This window comes from Rhea americana, unplaced genomic scaffold, assembly GCF_003343005.1.
Source record: "Rhea americana isolate MKP2758 unplaced genomic scaffold, rheAme1 scaffold_138, whole genome shotgun sequence".
NCBI lineage: Eukaryota > Metazoa > Chordata > Aves > Rheiformes > Rheidae > Rhea > Rhea americana.
Window position 1 is genome coordinate 2,325,676 of NW_028185461.1, and position 21,610 is coordinate 2,347,285.

Sequence of the window (21,610 nt, forward strand, 5' to 3'; positions counted from 1 at the left end):
CTTGAGCCTGAAATAATTACTTCCCCATTTCTGCCATCAAAACAGGCTACTTCTGTGATTTTATTTTTTTTTTTAAGTCTTTGAGGGTTAAGATGCTCTCTAATATTTTCTATGCACCCGCAGCTGTTAAAGCTTGAATAAAATGACAAAATTGGCCATCAGAATGAGGACCAGCTGGCACCTCTGCAACACAACACGAGAATCATCGAGCCTTTTCACCATGACAGAGGTTTTTTACTCTCCCTCAGCTTTTAAATTAATTATTTTCCAGCTTCCTTCCAGCACTCCTATGTCTCATGAACTAAGCCCAGAAACTGAGGCAGATGAAGCTGCCTGAGTCCATCTTATCTGGAACAGGCACCTTTAGGCATCTGACAGAGGTAACTGCAGCAGCACCACTCTAATACATGACAGGTGCAAGTCCCACCAAAACAGTAACGCAACTTGTGGTTTGGATGGCAGAATAAGGCAGAAGGGTGCAAAGGGAAAGCTTAAGATAAAGTGATTTACATTGGTTAAAACCTGATAGGAATTGCAGAAATTTGAATAAGCTACATAAAACAGATAGCCAGAGGCAAATTAAAGCTAATACCAAATGTAAAGCAATCAACACCAAGAAGAAGAACATAAATTAAAAAATTCTTTCCATGATACAACATCCTAATTTAGCTCTGTCATTTCAGGAGGAGAGAACTGAAGCTTTTATGAAAAGCAGAGGCTTTTAAGATCAATGCCATTCCCTAAACTAACAGAAAGCCACAAAGAACAGAAAAAGAAAGAAAAAAAAAAAAAAAAAAAAAAAAAAAAAAAAAAAAAACAAGGGAGAGATAAACTGTATTTGGGTCTGTCTTTTCTAAAATACTTTCAGTCACAAAGGATAATTTCAGAACTAAGCAAGGTTCAGAGAAGAGGGACTGAGATGACCAGGTTTGAAAGAACTCTTACACCAAGGCTGAGAAATTGCAATTGTTTCCAGCAGAGAAGAGATAAACATTACTGAAAAAAAAGTAAAACAAGCAGAAAGCACAGTGGAAACAATCTCATCCTCCATAACCAGATAGTATATTAAAAGATAGAAACCAGCTTAAGACATGCATTCAAAGCACACAACTGTGAATGAAAGATTCTATACGGGATATTATCATAGCAGTAGTATTTTTCATATTCATATTAAATGTGTAGCTTTTAAATTTCAGTAGCTAAAGTGTGAAAAACTTAAAATAGCAGATTTTCCTCTGCTTCCTACTAGCATACCTACAATACCAGAACCACCTATTTTCTCTATTTATACAACACACAACAAGAATTGGTCTTGCCAGTGATTGTATCTCCAAGTACTACAGACACAAGATGGAGCTGCTTGTGAACCTCTTGTTTCTGAATACAGAAACAAGATATTGGAGTACAAAAGTCTTGGGTCTGCTCCAGGATATTTTATGTTCCTAATATTAAAGCAGTTTACACCTAATCTTCAAAATATATATCAAAGGATTTGAAGATTTGATAGAAGAGAGAGCAAAATCTGCACTGTTAACTTCTTTTGGGGAGGGGAGCAGTTGAAACAGTTTCTTCTTGGAAACTCTCTTCTCTGTAGGCAACTAAACATACACAAGCCAGATCTACAGAAATCTACATGTGGCAGGAGTAACTGATTATTTTTGCCCAAATTGTATGACGAAAATAAAACCAGAAGACTACATAAATGATGTGAACAACAATAGCACTGTAAAATCATTCAGAAAAATGCAAACAAATGCCAGGCTGGACAGATTACATTTGAGTCTCCTACAAGTAATCTGGGTGTTCAACCAGACTAAAAAAGGGGAGGAGGGAACTACAAAAATTTCTAGCATGCAGGAGTCTTTTTGAGATTCAGAGACATTCTAACACGTCTAGTAATACATAAAGAATTAGCAGGGACTCGTCTGTGATTACTACTTTCTTTTTTTTTTCCCTCCTAATTAAAATGGATTGTCAGTTTATTAATACTGAAATACTTTGGAGAAAACATGAAACAGAAATGCAACCCAATTTACATCCACTAGAAAGAGAAAAGAATGCCGAGGCAGAAAGATCTCACTATTGCTTCTACATTTTTACCCAAGTCATATATCATAACCATTCTAAAAGTCAGTCCCTTGGGGAAAAAAACAGGACAAACCAAACATGATGAAAATGGTTCCTTTGCATAGATATGCAAAATACCAACACACTGCTACTGAAATTTCAAGCTTGGGGACAGAAAACAAAAGGCTCCACGTTTCAGATCAATATCACCAGTCAGAAGGACTACTCTGCAAGGTGGTGTGGTAGTAAACAACCAGCAATGGTGTGATCAGAAAGCCACTGACCCCAAGACAGTAATTCCTGACGGATATCTGACAGGCAGAGGAATAAATCTCTCTTACCTTTGAGGATTCAAGAAATTTTTCAAAGCTCATTTCCTACTCTACCTCCATTTGTTTATGTTGTTAATTGAATTTGTCTGTGGTTAATTTTAGTTGGCATTGTTCTATTTGCATTTAATTTTTGAAAAAGGAAGGATGCAACAGACTGTGCTCAAATCAGCAAATAAACAAGTTGCATCATGACTAGGATCAGAAGCAAAGCCCAGTTTCTTACAGCACAGTTGTGTGATGTTTATTATCCAGCACTTTGCAAGGCTGCCCCATTGCTGACAGGAATTGCCTGTTTGGAACATGACAAAGCTGAACGGAACAAGAATGTGAAACAATTTACTTCTGATTTTTACAGYTGTTTCATTGACTTGTTGTTTAATAACTGAGCAAGACATAAACATGCTTCAAGTAAAAATGCACATATTACTCAGAAAACGAATAGAAGGAAAATGAATCTCACTGTAAAGCATGGAAAAAAAATGAAACAGCAGCTGTTTTATGTATATAATGTATGTATATATTACAGAAATATATTAAAAAGCTTTCTGATGGTCAACTATAGCAGTGAAGAAAAACAGTAACATGAATCAGATGAATCACCTATATAGCACAGCATGTACATAGCATCAGTGATTCAGCTGTATTTGTCAGAGCCAGAAGTTCTTCAAGCAACCTGAGTTTTACTGAGCACAAAAGTTTTGCAGGTTACTACTGAAAATACAGGATGCTAATATAGAAAAAATAAAAAAAAGAAATGGTAAAAAAAAAAAAAAAAAAAAAAAAAAAAAAGGAGAGAGAGAGAAAAGAAAAAGCCCAACTATCTAACTCCTAAGAAAAAAATAAAAGCAAACAGTGAACAGAAGTAGCAAGTGCTGAAATATCAGTAAGCTGTTGTTAAATACAGCTATTTACCTCTCTTCCAAAGGCACAAACTTAAAATTTAAATAAATTAACTTTCACGCGTCAACATTAACTTTTCAGATTCAAAATATTCTTGCAAAATGTGCCTCCCCATGGGAATATTAATTTTGGAACATGCAGGCCTCTGAATAAAACCACTATAGAAAGTCCAACACTGCAGACTCCTTTAATTTCCTTGTGGTGGGCCAGCACCGATAGATTACCTGAAAAGTTCAGCTAGTATGAAGTCAACAACTCAACAGTTTAATCAGTGTGTTGTCAGGCTCCATGGATTACTTTTTTCTAATCAGCCTCAAATGACTATTGCTTGTACAAGCTTTGGAGGTGGTAGTATGAATTTAGTTTGTGTTAGTAGGACACAACACGCTACCTCAGAAACCTTTCAAGTTTCTTATTCTTTTTTATAGCCTCTCTATGACTAAAGAATGTTTTGGTAATGTCACAAGATTTCTATATTCTCATTCTTCCATTCCTCTTCTATTTTGATTAAACAAAAAAAGCGAAAGCAGATAAGAGCAAGCTTCCTGTAACTAACAGCGGTAAAACAATCTTCAGTTACTTCTATAGATACCATTTTCCTTCCACAGCTTTTCAACTTTTTCTGAAAATTAGACAGCTCTGATTCTTTTCATCTTTAGTATCAACAGGCTTAAAAATGTAAATATGCTCAAAATCTCACCTCAGTATTTTCTTCCCTTCGTATGAAAAGGCTGAATGCCTATTATTACTAAGATAGGAGTCACAATACTTCCCCTGAGCCAGCGTTTTTAATAAGCAAAACGAGAGAGAGGAAGAATAAAACATACCACAATCACAGACTGCACTGCATTTTGAAACTCTCATTTGCCAAATTACACAACAACAAGGATCTAATACCAAAAATCAGCAATCGAAATAAGTGAATTTAAAAACTCACAACATCTACTAAGTATCCTCACCACTCCTCCCAAACCTCAGCATTTTTAGGAAGAGACGAGGCAAAGCAGGGAAACAGAGAAAATAAATTTTCTTAAAAGCTACATTCCCAAAGCTCATCATTATTAAGTTAAATGCTTAATATCCCATTTCTAATGCTCAACTGGTTTTTAATTTGTCACTGAAGGTGGATATTATTTGCATAAGGTACCAGAATAATTTGGCAGAATAGTCTAAGTAACTGGATCAACTTTTTCCTGATGTTTTTATGAATGACTACACGATTAAAAGATACTTCATAGTAAAGATAAATATTTGCCAACACAGTTCAATATTGAGCTTTCAACAGTAGTGTCATTTTCTGTTCCTGCCTCCAGCTCCCATCCCTACAGCACCTCCCACTGTGCCAGCAAATGTTTGCATGACTAAGTGACAAACCAGATTCAAGAAATGACAAGAATGAAGGGGGGGGAGGGACCGACACACCACCGTTTTGGGGGTGGGTTTTTCCCAGCCAGATGAGTTCCCCTATCCAATTCACCATCTGGACTCACAGACTGTTGTGCTGTCAGAGGGAGAGGCCAAGGCAAGACCAGAATAAATGCCCAGGAGCAGTGGGGAGCAGAGCAGCTGCGCACGCGGTGCCATTGAAACATGAGCCAGGGCCCTCCAGTTACAAACACACACCAGTCTCCCCATTCAATAGCTGTGTTCCAGCTACCCTGAACAGACCAGACACTACGGCTTTGGCAAGCTTATCCTAAAATAGACCAGCACCATATTCTTACGTGGAGGTTTGAATCTAACTCATCACTCTTGAAATTATTACATAATTATTCATATTCCAGGGCCAGACAAAGAACATACATGCCTATTTAGGACTAAGTTAGCTATAACGAGACATCAGGTCCATGAATTGCAGGAACAGTTATGTTTTCTACACGTGTATTTTCACATACATGATGCTACTTCCACAGTTGCCTTGAATTATCATGTATCAAAAATCACAAGCAATAGGCAAACTCTTAAGCTGTGTTTGGATCTATGTTTGTCCCTGCTCATAGTTGCCAGACAACACCAGCATACCGAATCATGAGTTTTAGGACGTTAAAGACAAGAAACCTTTTCCTCTGTGAGAACCACGTACTGCAACCTGTATTTTCAACTGCATTTCTGGGAAAGAAAATGAAAGACAATCATTGAGATATACTAAATACAGCACAATCTCAATTATCCACACGTAGTTTTATCTAATTTGGGATTAAACACAGCACCAGAGACATCAAGGCTGCTCTATAAAGAATCAGTTTAAGTCATCCAAGACTGACAGCTGAAGCACAGGATAAACACAACCATACTATACTCAAAGACAGCTTGAGTTTATCCTATGATGGAATTTTTAAAACTACAATACTGTTTATAGCATTGGAGGGGTTTTTTTTTTTGTTGTTGTTGTTGTTGTGTTTTTTTGCCACTAAAGATACCACCTGTTTCAGTGTTACAAAGTCTTCACTTCTAAAACTTATTTTGAAAAACAGATAATTTCAAGAACTACTTTGAAATGGTTCTTTAAATAAAGCTCGTAAACACACGTAAAGTTGCTCTGTCAGAATGTCTTCCAGTATGTGCAGCAAGCTGGACCATCCAAGAAGCACTGTAGAAGATAGTGAAGAAATCTGCAAAACAAACCATGAAGAGGGGAAAAAAGGAAAAAAAAAAAAAAGACTTTTCCAAGTGGTTTAAACACCATTCAACATTGGTTCCTTCCTTTGCCTTTCCTTCTTTTGCCTTTTCTTCCTCCTCTACTTTCCCTTGGAAGACCAGAAATGACTTAGGGGTGATCCTGTCTGCTCAAGCGCATATGGATTAGTTGGTGATACATGACACAGGTAGAAAACCTACTGCCTATGATTTCATTTTATAGGCCTATAAGAGGAAATATATGCCTATATATCAAATTAGCATAGAAAAGGTAAGTCTTAATGTTGATGCATGTGTTAAGCTGGACCTGCCAAAGGCTTTTTAAGAAAACTGCATGCATCTTTCATTGCAGAAGAGCTTTTCTACTCTGGATTAGGTCCAGACTAAGTTTAGCTAACCACTCAGGCTGGCAAGACTCCTCCCACTTAAGAGTTCATATATATTCTAATGCCTTTCATCTACCAGGGTGGAGAGAAAAAGCAGAGAAAAATAAAATAAATAAAATAAAGGCACAGTATCTGTTCTTGAAAAACAATGACATCTTTAGCTGTCTTAAAAATGTCCAAAAGGATCCTCTTTTTCTGGCAAAAGATACATACATATATGCCGTTTTTCATTTAACATGGTTAAAATGCAAAGAACTAATGTAACTAGATTCAAGCTTGAAAAGTTAAATAACATCATCTCACTATACTCAATACCCTGATTTTCAGTGTCTGCATCTAATGCATGTTCAGAGCACATTCACCTAAGTTTTCTTACTAATCTTACTACTTTCTTACTAAACAGCACGCTTAAGAGTGATAATATAAGAAACAAAAGTTGGCACAGTATTTGTGGTCATCCGAGTTCAGATCACATCCTCTTAAAGCTGGAGAAAATCAGGTCCTTTCTGTATATCTTAAGCATTCTCTCCGTGCACACAGACTTTGTTTGCCACAAGTAAGAGGTATTAAAAGCAGTAATTGGTTGCACTCGTACAATTTAGGTGTCCGAATATATTCATTTAATGTTAAAAGTATTCTCGTATTGTCAGGTCACATAGCTTAGTAAGTATAAATCAGGGCTTTTACTGCAATAATAGTAAAAAAGGCATAGAAAAAGGAACGTAATAATGCAAGATGAACCTCACATTCTGGATCTTACGTTCTATACAGCAATTTAACATTTCAAAGCACTAGAAAATATTTGGAGACTTTCAAAACTCCACTAGACAAGGCCCTGAATAACTTGATTCAACCTTTAAGTTAATTAGCCCTGCTTTGAGCAGGGGTTTGGATGAGATGACCTTCAGAGGACCCTTCCAACCTAAGTTAGCTTACAATTTGATAAAATGAGTTGGAGAGTGGGAGTGGTTTTGGGCGCACACGCACACATAAACTTATCCTCTTTCTCTCTAGACACGACACTAGCCAGAGTGTCTGGATAAAACCACAGAGTACTRCACATGACACAAGATTACAGACATCTAACTAAATATTAGACTAAGCATTCCTGCACAAATAATTAGCTACCTAAAATACAGACGTATTTTACTATTCTATTTTATCAAAACACAAAAGAACTACAGAATGAAGTACAGCTTTATGAAATAAATGAAGTGGCAGATGTGCAAGACTCTTCAGACTCATCAGTTACAGCTTATCTTGGAAGTGTCCAATTCATCTCAACTCCTTTACCTGAGGGACAATCCTCATTCCCCAGCTTTGACTCCAGCAGTAGCGAGGAGTCTCTGTGGAATTGTAAGGATGAAACAGCAATCGCCTCTGCCGAGACATCGGAAAAGAGAGGATGCAAGCTTGTCCAGAGGCAAGCAACCACTCAAACCACAAACAAAAAGTTCAGATTCACCATTCCTCTCTAACTCACATTCTTCATTTATACATCTCAGGCTGAAACTCCACAAGCCATCCTTTGACGCCTCTTCCCTTCTGCTGTCCACTGACCAGTATTTTCAGCGGTGACTCATGAACATGTGCTTAACATGACACATTGCTGAAAGTCTTTTGAGGTGTCCTCATTTAGAAACCCAAAAGATATGTCATTAATAGCACAAAGAGAACTTGGGGAAAAAAAATCACCACAATTATGACAGTATTACATAGTCAATGGTTTTTAGACAAGTGATCATGCCTTATAAAAATTGTACATGGAATTTATTCCTGTTTTACTACAGAAGAAGAGAAGTTTGGAGAGAGGGAGAAGCAACTTGCATAAAAACATCTGCTAAGCCTGAAGAACTCAGAATAAAACTAAGTTCCTGCATCTCCATTTTAAAATTTTTATTTATAATTAAAGTATATTTTATATTTGAGAGAGACCTGGAGCTACTGGAGAAAGTCCAGCATTGGGCTACAAGGATGATCAGAGGGCTGGAGCACCTGCCCTATGAGGAACAGTTGCGAGAGCTGGGCCTGTTTAGCCTGGGGAAGAGAAGACTAAGGGGGGATCTCATCAATGTGGATAAGTACCTGAAGGGAGGGTGTCAAGGGDATGGGGCCAAACCCTTTCCAGTTGTCCCATGTGACAGGACAAGAGGCAATGGGCACAAACGGAACCACAGGAAGATCTGCCTGAATGTGAGGAGGAATTTCTTCTCTGTGAGAGTGACAGAGCACTGGAACAGGTTGCCCAGAGAGTTTGTGGAGTCTCCTTCTCTGGAGATCTTCAAAGCCCACCTGGATGCAACCCTGTCTAGCATGCTCTAGGTGACCCTGCTTGAGCAGGGGGGTTGGACTAGATGATCTCCAGAGGTCCCTTCCAACCTTACCAGCTCTATGATTCTATGATACCTGAACAATATGTCTAGATGTAGGGCTCTGCTTCCACCTGGACTTTTGGCTATATGATCAAGCCTTACAAACAGGCATTTAGAGTAAAAAAGAGCTGAAGAATTGCAAACAGTCATTCTAAACAGTAAGAAAATAAAGCCTTTAAATGCCATTATTTTCCACAGAGGAAATCTACTCTACAGTCTCTCTTACCTCAGTTCTACCCTCTTCCTCTCTCTATCCAACTGGTACCTGAGGCTACAAAATTGCTTAATTCTCAGTTTAAAAAAAGCTGCAAATTCCTTTTTAAAACAACTTTTTCTCAAATTTGACAGTTATTACCCATAAAAGCAAAACAGGACAGATCACCTTCCTGAACAAAATATTTAAAGTCTTCATGTAATACTAACAGTTATTCAGCTACAGGTACAATCATCATTATAGTGTTTTCTTAAAAATACAAAACAAAAAAAAAAAAAAAACACTTCTTGGCAAGGTAAAATAACAGAAAGGAACAAAGCTTTCTAGTTTATTAATTATGAAAACTGGTGGGATGCAAGTTAAATTTTTAAGTTAACGGTTCAAAGTTCCAAGAAAAGATCTGTTCTTATTTGGATGTAAGCTTCCTAGTTTATGTGAGCTTAAATACCACTAAAATACATTTCAAAAGTCTCCTAACAGATTTTCATTTTAAAACAGATACACAAACTAAAGGAAACCAGTTGGGACATTAAAGACTTTCTCATTTTTACGAAACTCAGGTAAGAAATCTATGCTCACTATTGCTAAGAACTTAACTACTTTGCTTACAGCAATTCATGTATGTATATATTCTTAATATATCATTGGAATGATAGAGTAAATCTTTATAGATTTTAGTTCTTACATTCAAACATATTCCAGCTCATCAATTCCTACAGACTCATGGCTACAGGAAAATTTACTATGCCATTTTATCTCTGACAAGAGCATAGCCATTGCCATATTCTTAGCAGAAGTAAGAATCTCTTTCAGAATCATTACCATTCATTCTCCTGCAAATTTACTGTGAAATACTAATGCTAATATTCTGTACTATAGAAGAGAGATATTCAAAAGCATTTTTAAATATAATAGGGCAAAATATATCATCCATGCATATTTTAAAATTCCTTTTGTAACTTTTTATAAAGTCTACTTTTCTCTTGTCTTCAAACTAAACTACTTATCTAAGTAAGATTTGAGGGAAAATACACTTGTATTATATGAATCATGCTATATTCAAGTTCTATGCATCAGAATAACCTTTCTGACAGTAACTTCAACTAGTGACTGCACTTCAAAACGTCATGCATTTTCAATATTAGACTACTTCCACAAGAATAAGTGGTTAAACAATATCAATTATCTTGACTGTGCATTTATAAAGGCATGAGAACTGGACAGAGTAGGCTGACAAGATGGTGCTAAAATGCGACAGGGGAAAAGTGCTCCTTACTGAAATTTCTCTATTGCAGCTGCATGTTCTTCTGCTGATCTTGTAAATTTGGTGGAAAACACAACCGATTATACAGAAGGCTGAACCTCTTCCCTTTCCACTGAGATGACATTGACAGTATGACATTTGAGAGAGATGAAATAACCACATCACTGAGAACTGCTATCACTAGTCATACTATTTTCAGTGGGCTAAATTGAGTCACATAGACAAATGACTATTTGGTTGTCAAGGAAAAATCTGAAAGATATAGAGCAAAGGGAGTGCATAGAGGAAGACTACAGGAAGCARTATTTTCATTTCGATAAAGTTTCAACAAATGAGCCTCTGCTCTGCACAGTATCTGGCATAAGTTACACAGTTAATAAGGTAAAACTGAATATTTAATAATGCAAAGATAGCAAAAAAAAGTATTTTAAGAGCACAGGTTTGTTATAGCAGTTGAAATAACTCTCTAAAGAAAGGATTGAGTGTAACAACATAGTTCGGGGAATTACTGTATAGAGAAAGTCTGTTCTAAGTCAGTGGGAAAACCCAATTGACTTGAACAGTGTAAGATGAAGACCTAAACACTTATGTGTGGTGAAAAGAAGAAAGAAAATAATTAGAAGGCTGGGAGTTTCTGACATACACTGAACACAATCAGGTATTTCACAAATTCTCAGTTAAAAACTTTCCAAGATTACTCATTTCTAGTAACTACAAATCAAGTTCACAATTACAGACACTTAACATTCTATCCAATTTTAGTTACTAGAAGTACTCCATATTTATTTCATCTTTGTAAGAGAGACAATAAAATTAAGAAGCATTATATAAGAAACATAGTAAAAAGCATCACTGAAAGCTTTCAGAGCATTAAAAGCCTAAGCAAGAGATCAAGTTATTCAGGAACTATGGTACCTGATCTTGAATATTCAGTTTTTAGAAGCTTCCAACCTTACCCATTCTGTGATTCTGTGAAATTACACAGTGCACTATGCAGTCTGCTGGTTTTATCAGTCATTTACTGTACACTAACAACCTCCACAAATACCCTCTAATGCACAGAATACATTAAATTTGATCCAGAAGAGAGTCCAAAGAAAAACATTAAGGAAAGAAATATGTTTAATGCAACTGTCACTAGACTGTTATTTCCATCTTAACCTTTTACTTTCAGTTCTAAATAAAATCTCAAGAACATTTTTTTTTGCTTAATACAAACTACAGAAAGTAAATCATCATTCTAATAACATTGAAGAGTACCTATTAGCATTATGCCTTACTGTTTCTCATTGCCATTTAAGAGAACTATTTATAGACACTCGCAATGAAATAATCCACTCCACACACTTTATTAGAATAACATAATAAAGCTTTACTTAATTAAGTTTAATTTGCTATTCAACAAGTAACATGGAATTTCATACTACAACTTACAGTAATTCTTTTTAGTTCATAATACCCTCTCAGAAAAATCAAAAGGGAACAAAAAACACCCCAGTACTGTTATGCAAGTGCTTGATTTTCTTCTTGATGGTCATCCTGCAAAGTAACACAACAACAATAATTACAATATGACATTCAAATATCTAAATATCAAATGTTTTCATCATTTCAAAAAGTTATGACTAGACAAGTACTTTACTCTTAATTTTCTTTCCAGTTTTGAAATAATCAAAAATTATAACCAGTCAATTTGTGCTATTGTATATACATTATCAAAAGATAGTATGTTGGTTTGATTGTATGTTTTGCCACGTACATCATTCACTACAGCAAAATACAAAACAATATTTAGCATTACAATAAAGTTGCTATTCAATCTAGCACAATGCGTTTTAGACAAACCACTTAAATTTTCTGTAAGGAAAAGCACTGTTACCCATACTCAAGTTACATTAGTAAAATAATCACATATTGTGAGAGTGTGTAGTTTTTTAATTTAAAAATCAAACTATGAACACTGAAGACCAAAACAATACATGTAGAATCTTGTAGTTCAATTAAGAATTGTTTTATTGTATTTTTGCTATGCTTAAAGGGTCTAAATACAGGTTAAACAAACAGTTTTGGGAAAACTAGATACTCAAAAATCAATTTTTCAGTAGAGTATATGAAGCTGTCCTCGTTAAGCAGATTAAGTGTGTGTGTGTGTGTGTGTGTGTGTGTGTGTGTGTGTGTGTGTGTGTGGAGGTTCTTATAATTGAAGCGTTACTTTCCTGCTTGCTAAGAAACTCCACACCCTTTTCCATCACTCAGCTGTACACACATCGGTGCCATGGTAACTCTTCAGCATAACAGCTTACTGGACATTTCCCAAGGTTGTTTATTTTGTTTCTAAGTTATGGAATTACACATTACAACTGCCTCATCTGGACAGTAACCATCCAGCTTTTCAGATGACAGACTACTTGAAGAGAAGTTCTGCAACACAGCCTATCTTGCAAGGTCCCATGAATGCCAAAAAAGCTACCTAGAAACAATCATTATAAAAGGAGATGCCACTACCATTTCAGGAGACACAGGAACTGGAGCTGAAGCCTACCTTCAAAGTAGTAACTGATGGGTTGAGAAGTCCCTAATGACTGACACCAATTCATCTTGCAGGCTTTCTCAAGACAAGAATCCAGTTGCTCTGGCATTTAGGAGTATTTATTTTGTATCTGTATTCTTTGTGTACACAGTTCTTGTTTAATTTTTAAATGAATGAAGGCAAAAAGATGGATTCTATAATCAAATCCTAGACAAGCCAGCTGTATCAGGAAACTCTCTCATTAATAATCCAGAATCTATTAATTCTGGATAAAGGTGGTTTTGAATGTTTAGTGCTAAAACACTGGCACTTCAAAAGGAAAAGAAACCCAAATGCCTCGAGCTTCCACAAAGCAACTAAGTACTTTGATTTATCATTCTTCTATCTTATGAGTTAAATATCAAATGTTACAGAAAAGGGGTAAGTTATCATCTGTTTTGAGAGTCTTGCACCTGTTACACATACACAAGGAAAATTATTTGAAGATAGCTTTGGTTAATATTCCAAATTTTAATATAAGAAAGTAAATCACAGAAGAAACATTAGAGAACTAATTCAGGAACCTGAGGTGCATGGTTCAGTCACACTTCTCTTTGGTTGTGCCTTACTAATAATGCTTTAAAGCAGATTTCTGTATATTCTCTTCCTGTGTTATTTTAACATTCCAACTCTTCACAATAGCCAAAATTCAAGAAATTATACCATTTTAGCTGTCTGGAATTTTTAAATTCCAGTGTCCCTGCTACTTGATTCCCTCACTCTTTCTCCATCATTTTATGCTCTCCAACAACAGCAGCCTCTGAAAGCTAAATGCCGCATCAGGCAAGACCCTATAGAACACAACAGAAACCAAATGTTAAAGCTACTGAAAAAGCAGATGAGTTAAGTGTTCTTGCTCCATTATCTTTGCTATTTCCAGTTCCTCAAAAGTTTGTTTAGCCAACCTAGTTGACTAGATCATAAAAAGCCTATAATACAACAGCTGATTTACAATTATTAATCCAGAATTGTAATCAAGCACCTACAACAAGAGCTTGTTGCATTAACAATACTGAAAATTGCTCTTTTCCTGACTCTTACGTATCTGCACAAAATAAAAAACAGTCCATAAGCCCAAAGACAATAATAACAATAGGAAAACATGACAGCCAAACATCTGGAAAGCGGGAACTACTTGCCTTCATATCCACCCTTCAATAAGAAGGTGCAGTCCTACACCTCCAAAACAAGAAAAAATAACCACTGTTCCTTTGAGAGGACAAATCAATGTTTCCTAAGATAACTAAGATTCCTGCCATCCATCTAAATATCACTGAGTCAGTAATTAAGTTCAGTTATATTTTAGAGACCTAGTTTCAACTACCAGCATGACATTATTGGGCAAATTGTTTGACTACTGTATCATTTTCTCACAGCAGAAACCCCCCAATTAACGTCATCACTCTACCTCACTGGTGCATTATGACTGAAAAACAAAATTAAAAACATTACTGATCTTGCGGGTTTCAGTGCCTGAACACCGCATAAATTCTTTTGCTCATAGAGACACTACACAACTATTATTAACATCAACATTCTTAAGGAGTTTTAATGTCTTAAAACACCCTTTCCATTAAAAAAAGCTCACATTTTTTGATTTCTTTTTTCTTAGAGAGCTGCCATTTCTGAGCTTTACACAATTACCACTACATATAAACCTGTCTGCCCATCATTTTACACATAGAGAGTGACATAGTATCTTCAGACATAGATGACGAGACTGTAGCAAAGTATCATATAACTTACCTTTTAGGCTAAAAGAAAGTTTTTCTCATATCAAATCACTTTTCCCAATATTTCCCACACTGCAGAAGGCTGAAATAATCAATTAAAAACAAACCTCTCTCACCTGTATCAAATCAGTCCCAGGAAGTTAATTATTGCTGCAGTCCAAACTAAAATTATATTGCCAGAAAAAAAAAAAAAAAAAAGCTACTTCGAGGAACACACTTGAATATGTCGGCTTCATGAGCACTTGTATTTATTTTCTCATGACCTAGCTTCCAAGGATTCTTCTGAGCCACAGAATTCTTTCAGAACCCCAACATGTTCACCCACTAAAATCAAAAGTGAGAAAAATTAGGAAAGTTGCAAGAAAACACAACGGAAAACAAGACTCAGACAAACACATGACATGCATTACATACTTCACCATATTAGCGAGGGGTTTGGACACACCATGCAATGCCAATGCAATGTCCTAGGTTCTCAGTGTCCCCCTGCACATATTAAAATATACATTCTTTTAAAAGGTCAGATAACTAAGACATGGACCAAATTATAAGTATTCAGTAACACTGTTGTGGGTAATTGAAACCTAAGTAAAGAGTAATGGACAAGCATACCTATTTGAGAATCCTTTGATCTCAACTGTGAGTGCCTCAGTTACTGATGATACTGTAGCAAAAGATATCAGCAGTCGACTGATGCTGTGGTTGCCTCGTTGAGCATGGCACTATTTTTAGATAGGTTAACACGTCACTTTGCATATAATATCACCCAAATAGTCAACAATGACACATTTTTCTTTTTAGAAAAGTTAAAGCATGTACAACAATAACACTTGCCTGGAGAGTGTGTTACTGCAATAATATAGTCACTTACAAAAGTGAATGCTAAAATACATGTGGAGTACCAGCTATTTTCTTGCCCCACTAATGAGTCTTATATACAATTAAGCAATGCAGTTGCTGAACAAGCAAGCTTGCTGTACGTACTCTAATAAACTTCTAACTTTTCCATAGTATTTCTTACATTCTTGCTTCACAAGGACTGGACCAATCATTATATACCAAGATGTTTTTAAATAAGGAATCAGAACATGAATGACATGAGTTTCTAATAAGCAAAATTAAAAGTGATAATAAAATGAATGCAAAGTATTTTCATATGTAAAACATGCAAAAGATAACACAGTATCACTAACGTGTCATTTGTCTCTGCTGACAAGCAGTCGTTCAGCATCTCTCTCTCTTCTTTCACGGTTACAATTCTCACGTCTTCAGGTCCCGAACAAGCAGACCTTCTAGACAACCGGTCATCATTGTCATACCTGAAGATACAACCCAAATTGCTAACTGAAAAAGTTTTCTGGGAAAGTTTTGCTTTTATTGTGAAATACTAAGTATGTGTTCAACAGCATAAACAACAAAACAAGCAGATAAGGTGTTCTGAGGGGATACCCAAAGTCTCTCATTTTAATCTAATGAGCTGCATGCTTCTTATATGACTTCCATTATTTCCTTAAACATCAGTTACCACCTTTTAAGCACTAGCAAGAAAAAGATTTCACATGCATGATTCATATATAAATATACTACTAACGTTCCACCAGCTGCTATTAAAGAAATGCTGTCTGACAGAGATCTTTCTTCTTTCATAGTAATTCTTCTCACACCCTCAGGCAGGGAACAGACTCGAGCTTTTGCCAACGGGTCACAGCTGTCATATCTAGGAAGAAAACACATAACTGACATTAATTTAATGTCAAAAATTACTTGCTTCATATTAGTAAATGGAACAGTCTGGTGGCAGTCTACTTACAAGTCCAGTAAAAATCCTGCTACTTCTGCATCATTTCTGAAATCAAGTTTTTCCTTAAGCATCAACCATCGGTCAATATGATTTCCTACATAAATCCTTGTTTTTCCCCTTCTTCTATCAAGGCTTTGCTTCCTCTTTTTCTTTTCCAGAAAGGACAGCACTGCAGGTCTTCCGCATCTTTTTGTTCGTAGTGACATCGTACACCTAGAAATTAAAAATTTGTTTTTACCCAACTGGAGCTCACAGAAGGGATTACACCTCGGTCTTCTGAATCATCACGGCCAGAACTGATTGCCAAGCACAGTAAACGTTTTACTTCCAGACACTGAAGAACCTAAAACGCTCCAAGGGAGCCCAGGTTGCAGAGCAGGCGGCATCACCCGGAAACGGCCGGCCGCGACCGCGGCCTGGCCGCTGGGCTCGCCGCCGGGACGAGGCGCTGAGGGAGAGGAGGGGGCCCGGGGCCGAGGCCGGGGCCCGGCCGCAAGGGACACTCACCACCCGCCGCCGCCGCGCCGACAGAGCGGAAACAGGGGTCACGTGACCGAGCCGCGGCGCGCGCTAATGACGCGCGCTAATGACGCGCGCTAATGACGCGCGCTAATGACGCGCGCTAATGACGCGCGCTCACGTGCGGGCGCGCCGCCGCCGCCGGCGCCCCGGCGCTGGCGCGTTCAGCCGGTGGCCGGGCGGGAGCCTCGGAGCTGTCGCGCAACCTGCGCGCAAGCGGCCCGGGCTCATGGCACCTCCCGTGGTACGTGGTACAAGACATCCGCAAGATCTGTTCTGCACGGGCTGATTGTAAAAGAAACCGAGAAGCAAGGTCAAGTAGCAGCTCTAAGGAAGCTAATTAATGTCTTTTTTCGAGTTAAAATATGCAGTTAACTGTGCATCTCATCTACTCAAAGTAAGATTTAAGCAGGTTGAGGAAAGATGACATCTGCAAGTCAGTAAAGCTGAAAGGGAGCAGATAAACTGGTGGTTAACAGTGGGTTCTCATGTCCGGTTTTTAATAAAACTAAGTTGTCTGGGCAGAAAGGATTCATGCACCTTTCATATTCTAAAGAATTACAGTTATACCTCTTAAACCTGGCATCAAACACACTGAGAAATATGTGCAAGAAACTGTAACAGGGTGCATTTGACTTTCTTAGAGCTTCGGAGGGCTTCTGTTTACATGCACTAGTCTAAGCACATTTTAAAATACATGACTAAACATGCAGACTAAATTAACTAGTAATGTTTAACTATAAATAACTATATATAAATATATCTAAGCAGAGAGAGGAACAATCATACCTACCAAAACGATCTCTACTGTCAGCTTTGATAGAATCACAGTGATAAGCCACCCAAGTGAGATCAAGAATTAGTGGATCACTTGGGCTGATGTTACAAACATTAATTTGCCTTTGCTGCATTAGATGAGTAACATGACCAAAACAAAATATTTTGGTTTTGTCCAACATTACTTCAAAACAGAGAACTAGAACTGAAAAAAAATCCATTATATCTTTTATCATATATGAGGGCTGTTTGTCAGGTGATTTTCATGCCACACTTCAGTATGAGTTAATAGAAAGATTTTAGAAATTATTCTAGCATAATTACAGGTTCTCAAAATAGCACAAAGCCTTTATGAGGTGCATATGTAGAAATAAGCCCTTTTGTAGAAATCTTACGTAGAAATCTTACCCTTTTCATATGAAATGATATAGGAGAGTTCCTCCTCTTTCACCATTATTTATGTAAAACACATTTGGTGATGATGATCCCAAGTAAATATGGCTGCTTAATAGGAATATTTTATACTTATTTCTTCCGAGTGCTTTCACAAATACACTTACTGTATTTGTGAAATTTGTATCTGTATAAATAGATTCACCTACAAAACAGAATGAACTGTGTGAACCTTCAAAAATTGTGTGCTGCTAAGCTCCTGCTTATTTTGAAATGACAAAGCTGCAGGAAGGAGGAAGGGGGTACTAACAGTTTTCACTTCTTCTGTCATTTTTGAAACAAAAACAAATACATAGTGACTGACCTTTTATGCAAACTTAGTATGTTAAGCAAGCTACTGTGGTTATGCAAGCTTATATATTAAAAATAGCATTTAAAAATAGAACTGAGTATCTGTATTATCAGTAATGACTTAAACAGATATGAAAAATCTTAAAGCTTTTAAGAAGTTAATTATCTTGCCACACTTGTGGTTTTTTTTCTGTTCCTTCCGTTAAGGACATTCAACAGAACATGCTAGCCAGTTTTAATTTGTCATGCTCTAGTACAGTTTCTGGCTGTGTGACAGACAAAGGAAGGGAATGCTTTTAATTCTAACAATATTTACATTAATACTGATTTTACCACTTGAATGTCCATGTCAGTAAGCTTTATATTTTGCCCCTGAACTGTTTCACACAAGCCCTTTAATAAACGTGCTTTCCTAGTACAATGAAGTCTATGTTACAAAACAGCAGCAGCTGCCACTTAGGAATGAAATTTCAAAGCTGGTACTACAGCATCTGCAAAGGTTAAGGTTCATTTTCCTCCACAACGATGCAGGGAAATCTAACTGAGGGCACCAGGTGCAGCGTAGTGTGACCTCCTGAACCACAACTGCAGTCATGCAGGCAAGAATTTCAGAGGAGTATATAGTCCATAGTAGTCTGTGCTATTGTCACTACATTACTTCAACTATTTCTCTCCAATTACCATTAACTTCTCACTGAGTTTCTTGGCTACACTATCACCTTTCTGCCAGTAAATATTCTACATGGTTTCATGTTTTTCCAGCACAAAGCATCTTGTCTTTGAGCTCGTGTATATTTAGTTTCCAAATACAAAGCACAGAAACACAGTGATAACGTACTGAAATTTACGAACCTACTGTTTCCTGGAGCATATAATTTTCAATATAAAATACTTGACTATGTTGCTATAGAAATAATCAGTAAACCCAGCAATATGTATAAATACCTTATTTATTTCATGTCTTATATACATTTGAGAGGCAGAATTGAGAAGATGCTCCCTGTAAATGCTTGTGCAAACCTGGACAGGCTGGAGAGCTGGGCAGAGAGGAACCTCATGAGGTTCAACAAGGGCAAGTGCAGAGTCCTCCACCTAGGCAGAAATAACTCCATGCACCAGTACAGGCTGGGGGCTGACCTGCTGGAGACCAGCTCTGCAGAGAAGGACCTGAGAGTGCTGGTGGATGACAAGTTGACCATGAGCCAGCAATGGGCCCTTGTGGCCTCGAAGGCCAATGGGATCCTGGGGTGCATTAGGAAGAGTGTTGCCAGCAGGTTGAGGGAGATGATCCTGCCCCTCTCCTCAGCCCTGGGGAGGCCTCATCTCGAGTACTGTGTCCAGTTCTGGGTTCCCCAGGACAAGAGAGACATGGAGCTACTGGAGAGAGTGCAGCGTAGGGCTACGAAGATGATCAGAGGGCTGGAGCATCTGCCCTATGAGGAACGACTGCAAGAGCTGGGCCTGTTTAGCCTGGGGAAGACTAAGGGGGGATCTCATCAATGTGGATAAGTACCTGAAGGGAGGGTGTCAGGGGGATGGGGCCAAACTTTTTCCAGTTGTCCCGTGTGACAGGACAAGAGGCAATGGGCACAAACGGAACCACAAGAAGTTCCGCCTGAATATGAGGAGGAATTTCTTCACTGTGAGAGCGACAGAGCACTGGAGCAGGTTGCCCAGCGAGTTTGTGAAGTCTCCTTCTCTGGAGATCTTCAAAGCCTGCCTGGATACAACCCTGTTTAACCTGCTCTAGGTGACCCTGCTTGAGCAGGGGGGTTGGACTAGATGATCTCCAGAGGTCCCTTCCAACCTTACCAATTCCATGATTCTGTGATCTTCGGGATAATAACTTTCAGTCTTCATCTTAATAACTGTCATACTTAAAAAGAATTAAAATAGTTTCTATATTAACAAGGAACTAAACTATGCTGTGCAGCACCTAACTTGCAATAAAGTTGTATGCAAAAACATGAAGTAACATTTTTTTTTCACATGTTGTAAGGAACAGTCAAATCAGCAGAGTAATCAAAGCAATAACATAGCTCATTTCCCTTTCACTAGGGAAAAACATCATCGCCAACTATACATCTGCTTAATAATGTTTCCTATTTTTACTTCCTCCTTCTCACCATCTGCTTCTGTTCTGCTTTTTCTTCCAAAAAAGCATCCACCTCTTTTAGCCTCATTTGCCCCATCCTAGAATTCAGAGTGAACAGAAACAAAACTCCCAATGCCAAAGCCAAAACAGTGCTACTTCATAAGGTCTTCTAAAAAATGAACCTCACTTTTCTTACAGTGATTTTAGATCTTTACAACAAACAGACCCTATAGATTCTACATTTTGCTACACACATGGACTTTACAAAGGAAGTTGATTTTTTTGGCCATCAGTAACTTTGGATTTTGCTTCTGCCTTCAGCACTGCCATGAATGGCTGAGTGCATTTAGCTGAAACATCTCCTCCCTTCCTTTCTGTAGCTGCTACTGAATCCCAGAAGAGTGAGACACTGTCACGCAGGAGGGTGAATCACAGAACATGCAACTATCACAGCTACTTTTTCAGCAACAGAAATAAGCACTCCCAGTCATATCTGACACAGAAGTCACCTAAACAATGTTAAACAGATTGGTGTTTCCCTAGGAGCACTCACAGCAACAGAGTTCCTCAAGAGCCACTTAGCAATGTCAGCAGCAGGGCTCCTTGCAGCCTGTCACCCTCTCTTGGATGCTGTGGTTGACCATCAGCTGTGTTGATTCCTTGAAACAGGAAACTCCGAAGCAGCTCAGATAGCAACCTGCTAAGAACCACTAATGAGAGTAGCCACTAATTAGGAGAACCCTGGCTTGGGGGGAGGGGGGTGCGGCAAATGTGGGCCTAACAAACCTTCTCATTCACCCCAACCACCATCAGAGCATCTGATCCACAAACAGAAAATACAAGCATACCATATATGTACATATGTGTGTAGGTATGTATGTATGTTGTGTGTATGTATATACATGAGTGTGTATATATACACATTTATGTGTGTGTGTATATATATATAAACCAGTCTTAACTAGGTGAAAAACTACTATTCATTGCACTAACACAATATTGTCACTTTTTAAATACTGACATAACGCTAATTTCAGGGATGGAGTAGAATCCCACTTAGTTCAAGTCTACTGATTGTCATCAAAATATGAGAAAAAAATTACAGCAGCAAATAAAAAATTTTTTTTTGTCATAACGCTTCGCTAGATAACCATCCCTAAATGTAACTTCATTGCCACTCCAGCTGAAAACTCTCTTAAA

At 37.7% G+C, this 21,610-nt stretch overlaps 1 protein-coding gene across 3 annotated transcripts; it reads right to left on the bottom strand.

The window, feature by feature from the left end:
* Positions 1-11,535: 11,535 nt before the first annotated feature.
* Positions 11,536-16,824, bottom strand: LOC146599606 (uncharacterized). Of its 3 annotated transcripts, none has more exons than XR_014894978.1 (8): positions 16,783-16,824; positions 16,285-16,488; positions 16,066-16,191; positions 15,668-15,793; positions 15,087-15,196; positions 14,889-14,960; positions 14,692-14,798; positions 11,536-11,711 (listed from the first exon to the last, which is right to left on the bottom strand). XR_014894978.1 is itself a non-coding variant. In XM_085298327.1 (5 exons), exons 2-5 carry the CDS (start codon positions 16,479-16,481, stop codon positions 15,154-15,156), a joined length of 492 nt encoding a protein of 163 aa, XP_085154453.1. In that variant the 5' UTR covers positions 16,482-16,488; positions 16,783-16,824; the 3' UTR covers positions 14,968-15,153. The 3 variants fall into 3 exon arrangements, 1 of the variants encoding a protein (XP_085154453.1); XR_014894977.1 differs by having other exon boundaries at positions 14,591-14,798; XM_085298327.1 differs by lacking the exons at positions 11,536-11,711; positions 14,692-14,798; positions 14,889-14,960 and having other exon boundaries at positions 14,968-15,196.
* Between the last annotated feature and the right edge of the window lie 4,786 nt (positions 16,825-21,610).

What these genes read in the sequence shown, in the direction of transcription:
- LOC146599606 (XM_085298327.1), bottom strand. Translation starts at nt 16,481, where the DNA reads ATGTCACTACGAACAAAAAGATGCGGAAGACCTGCAGTGCTGTCCTTT. An exon ending in GCAGGATTTTTACTGGACTT is followed by an intron (nt 16,192 to 16,284) that starts GTAAGTAGACTG and finishes TTTTCTTCCTAG; the next exon opens with ATATGACAGCTGTGACCCGT. An exon ending in TCAGCAGAGACAAATGACAC is followed by an intron (nt 15,197 to 15,667) that starts GTTAGTGATACT and finishes ATCTAAAAATAG; the next exon opens with TGCCATGCTCAACGAGGCAA.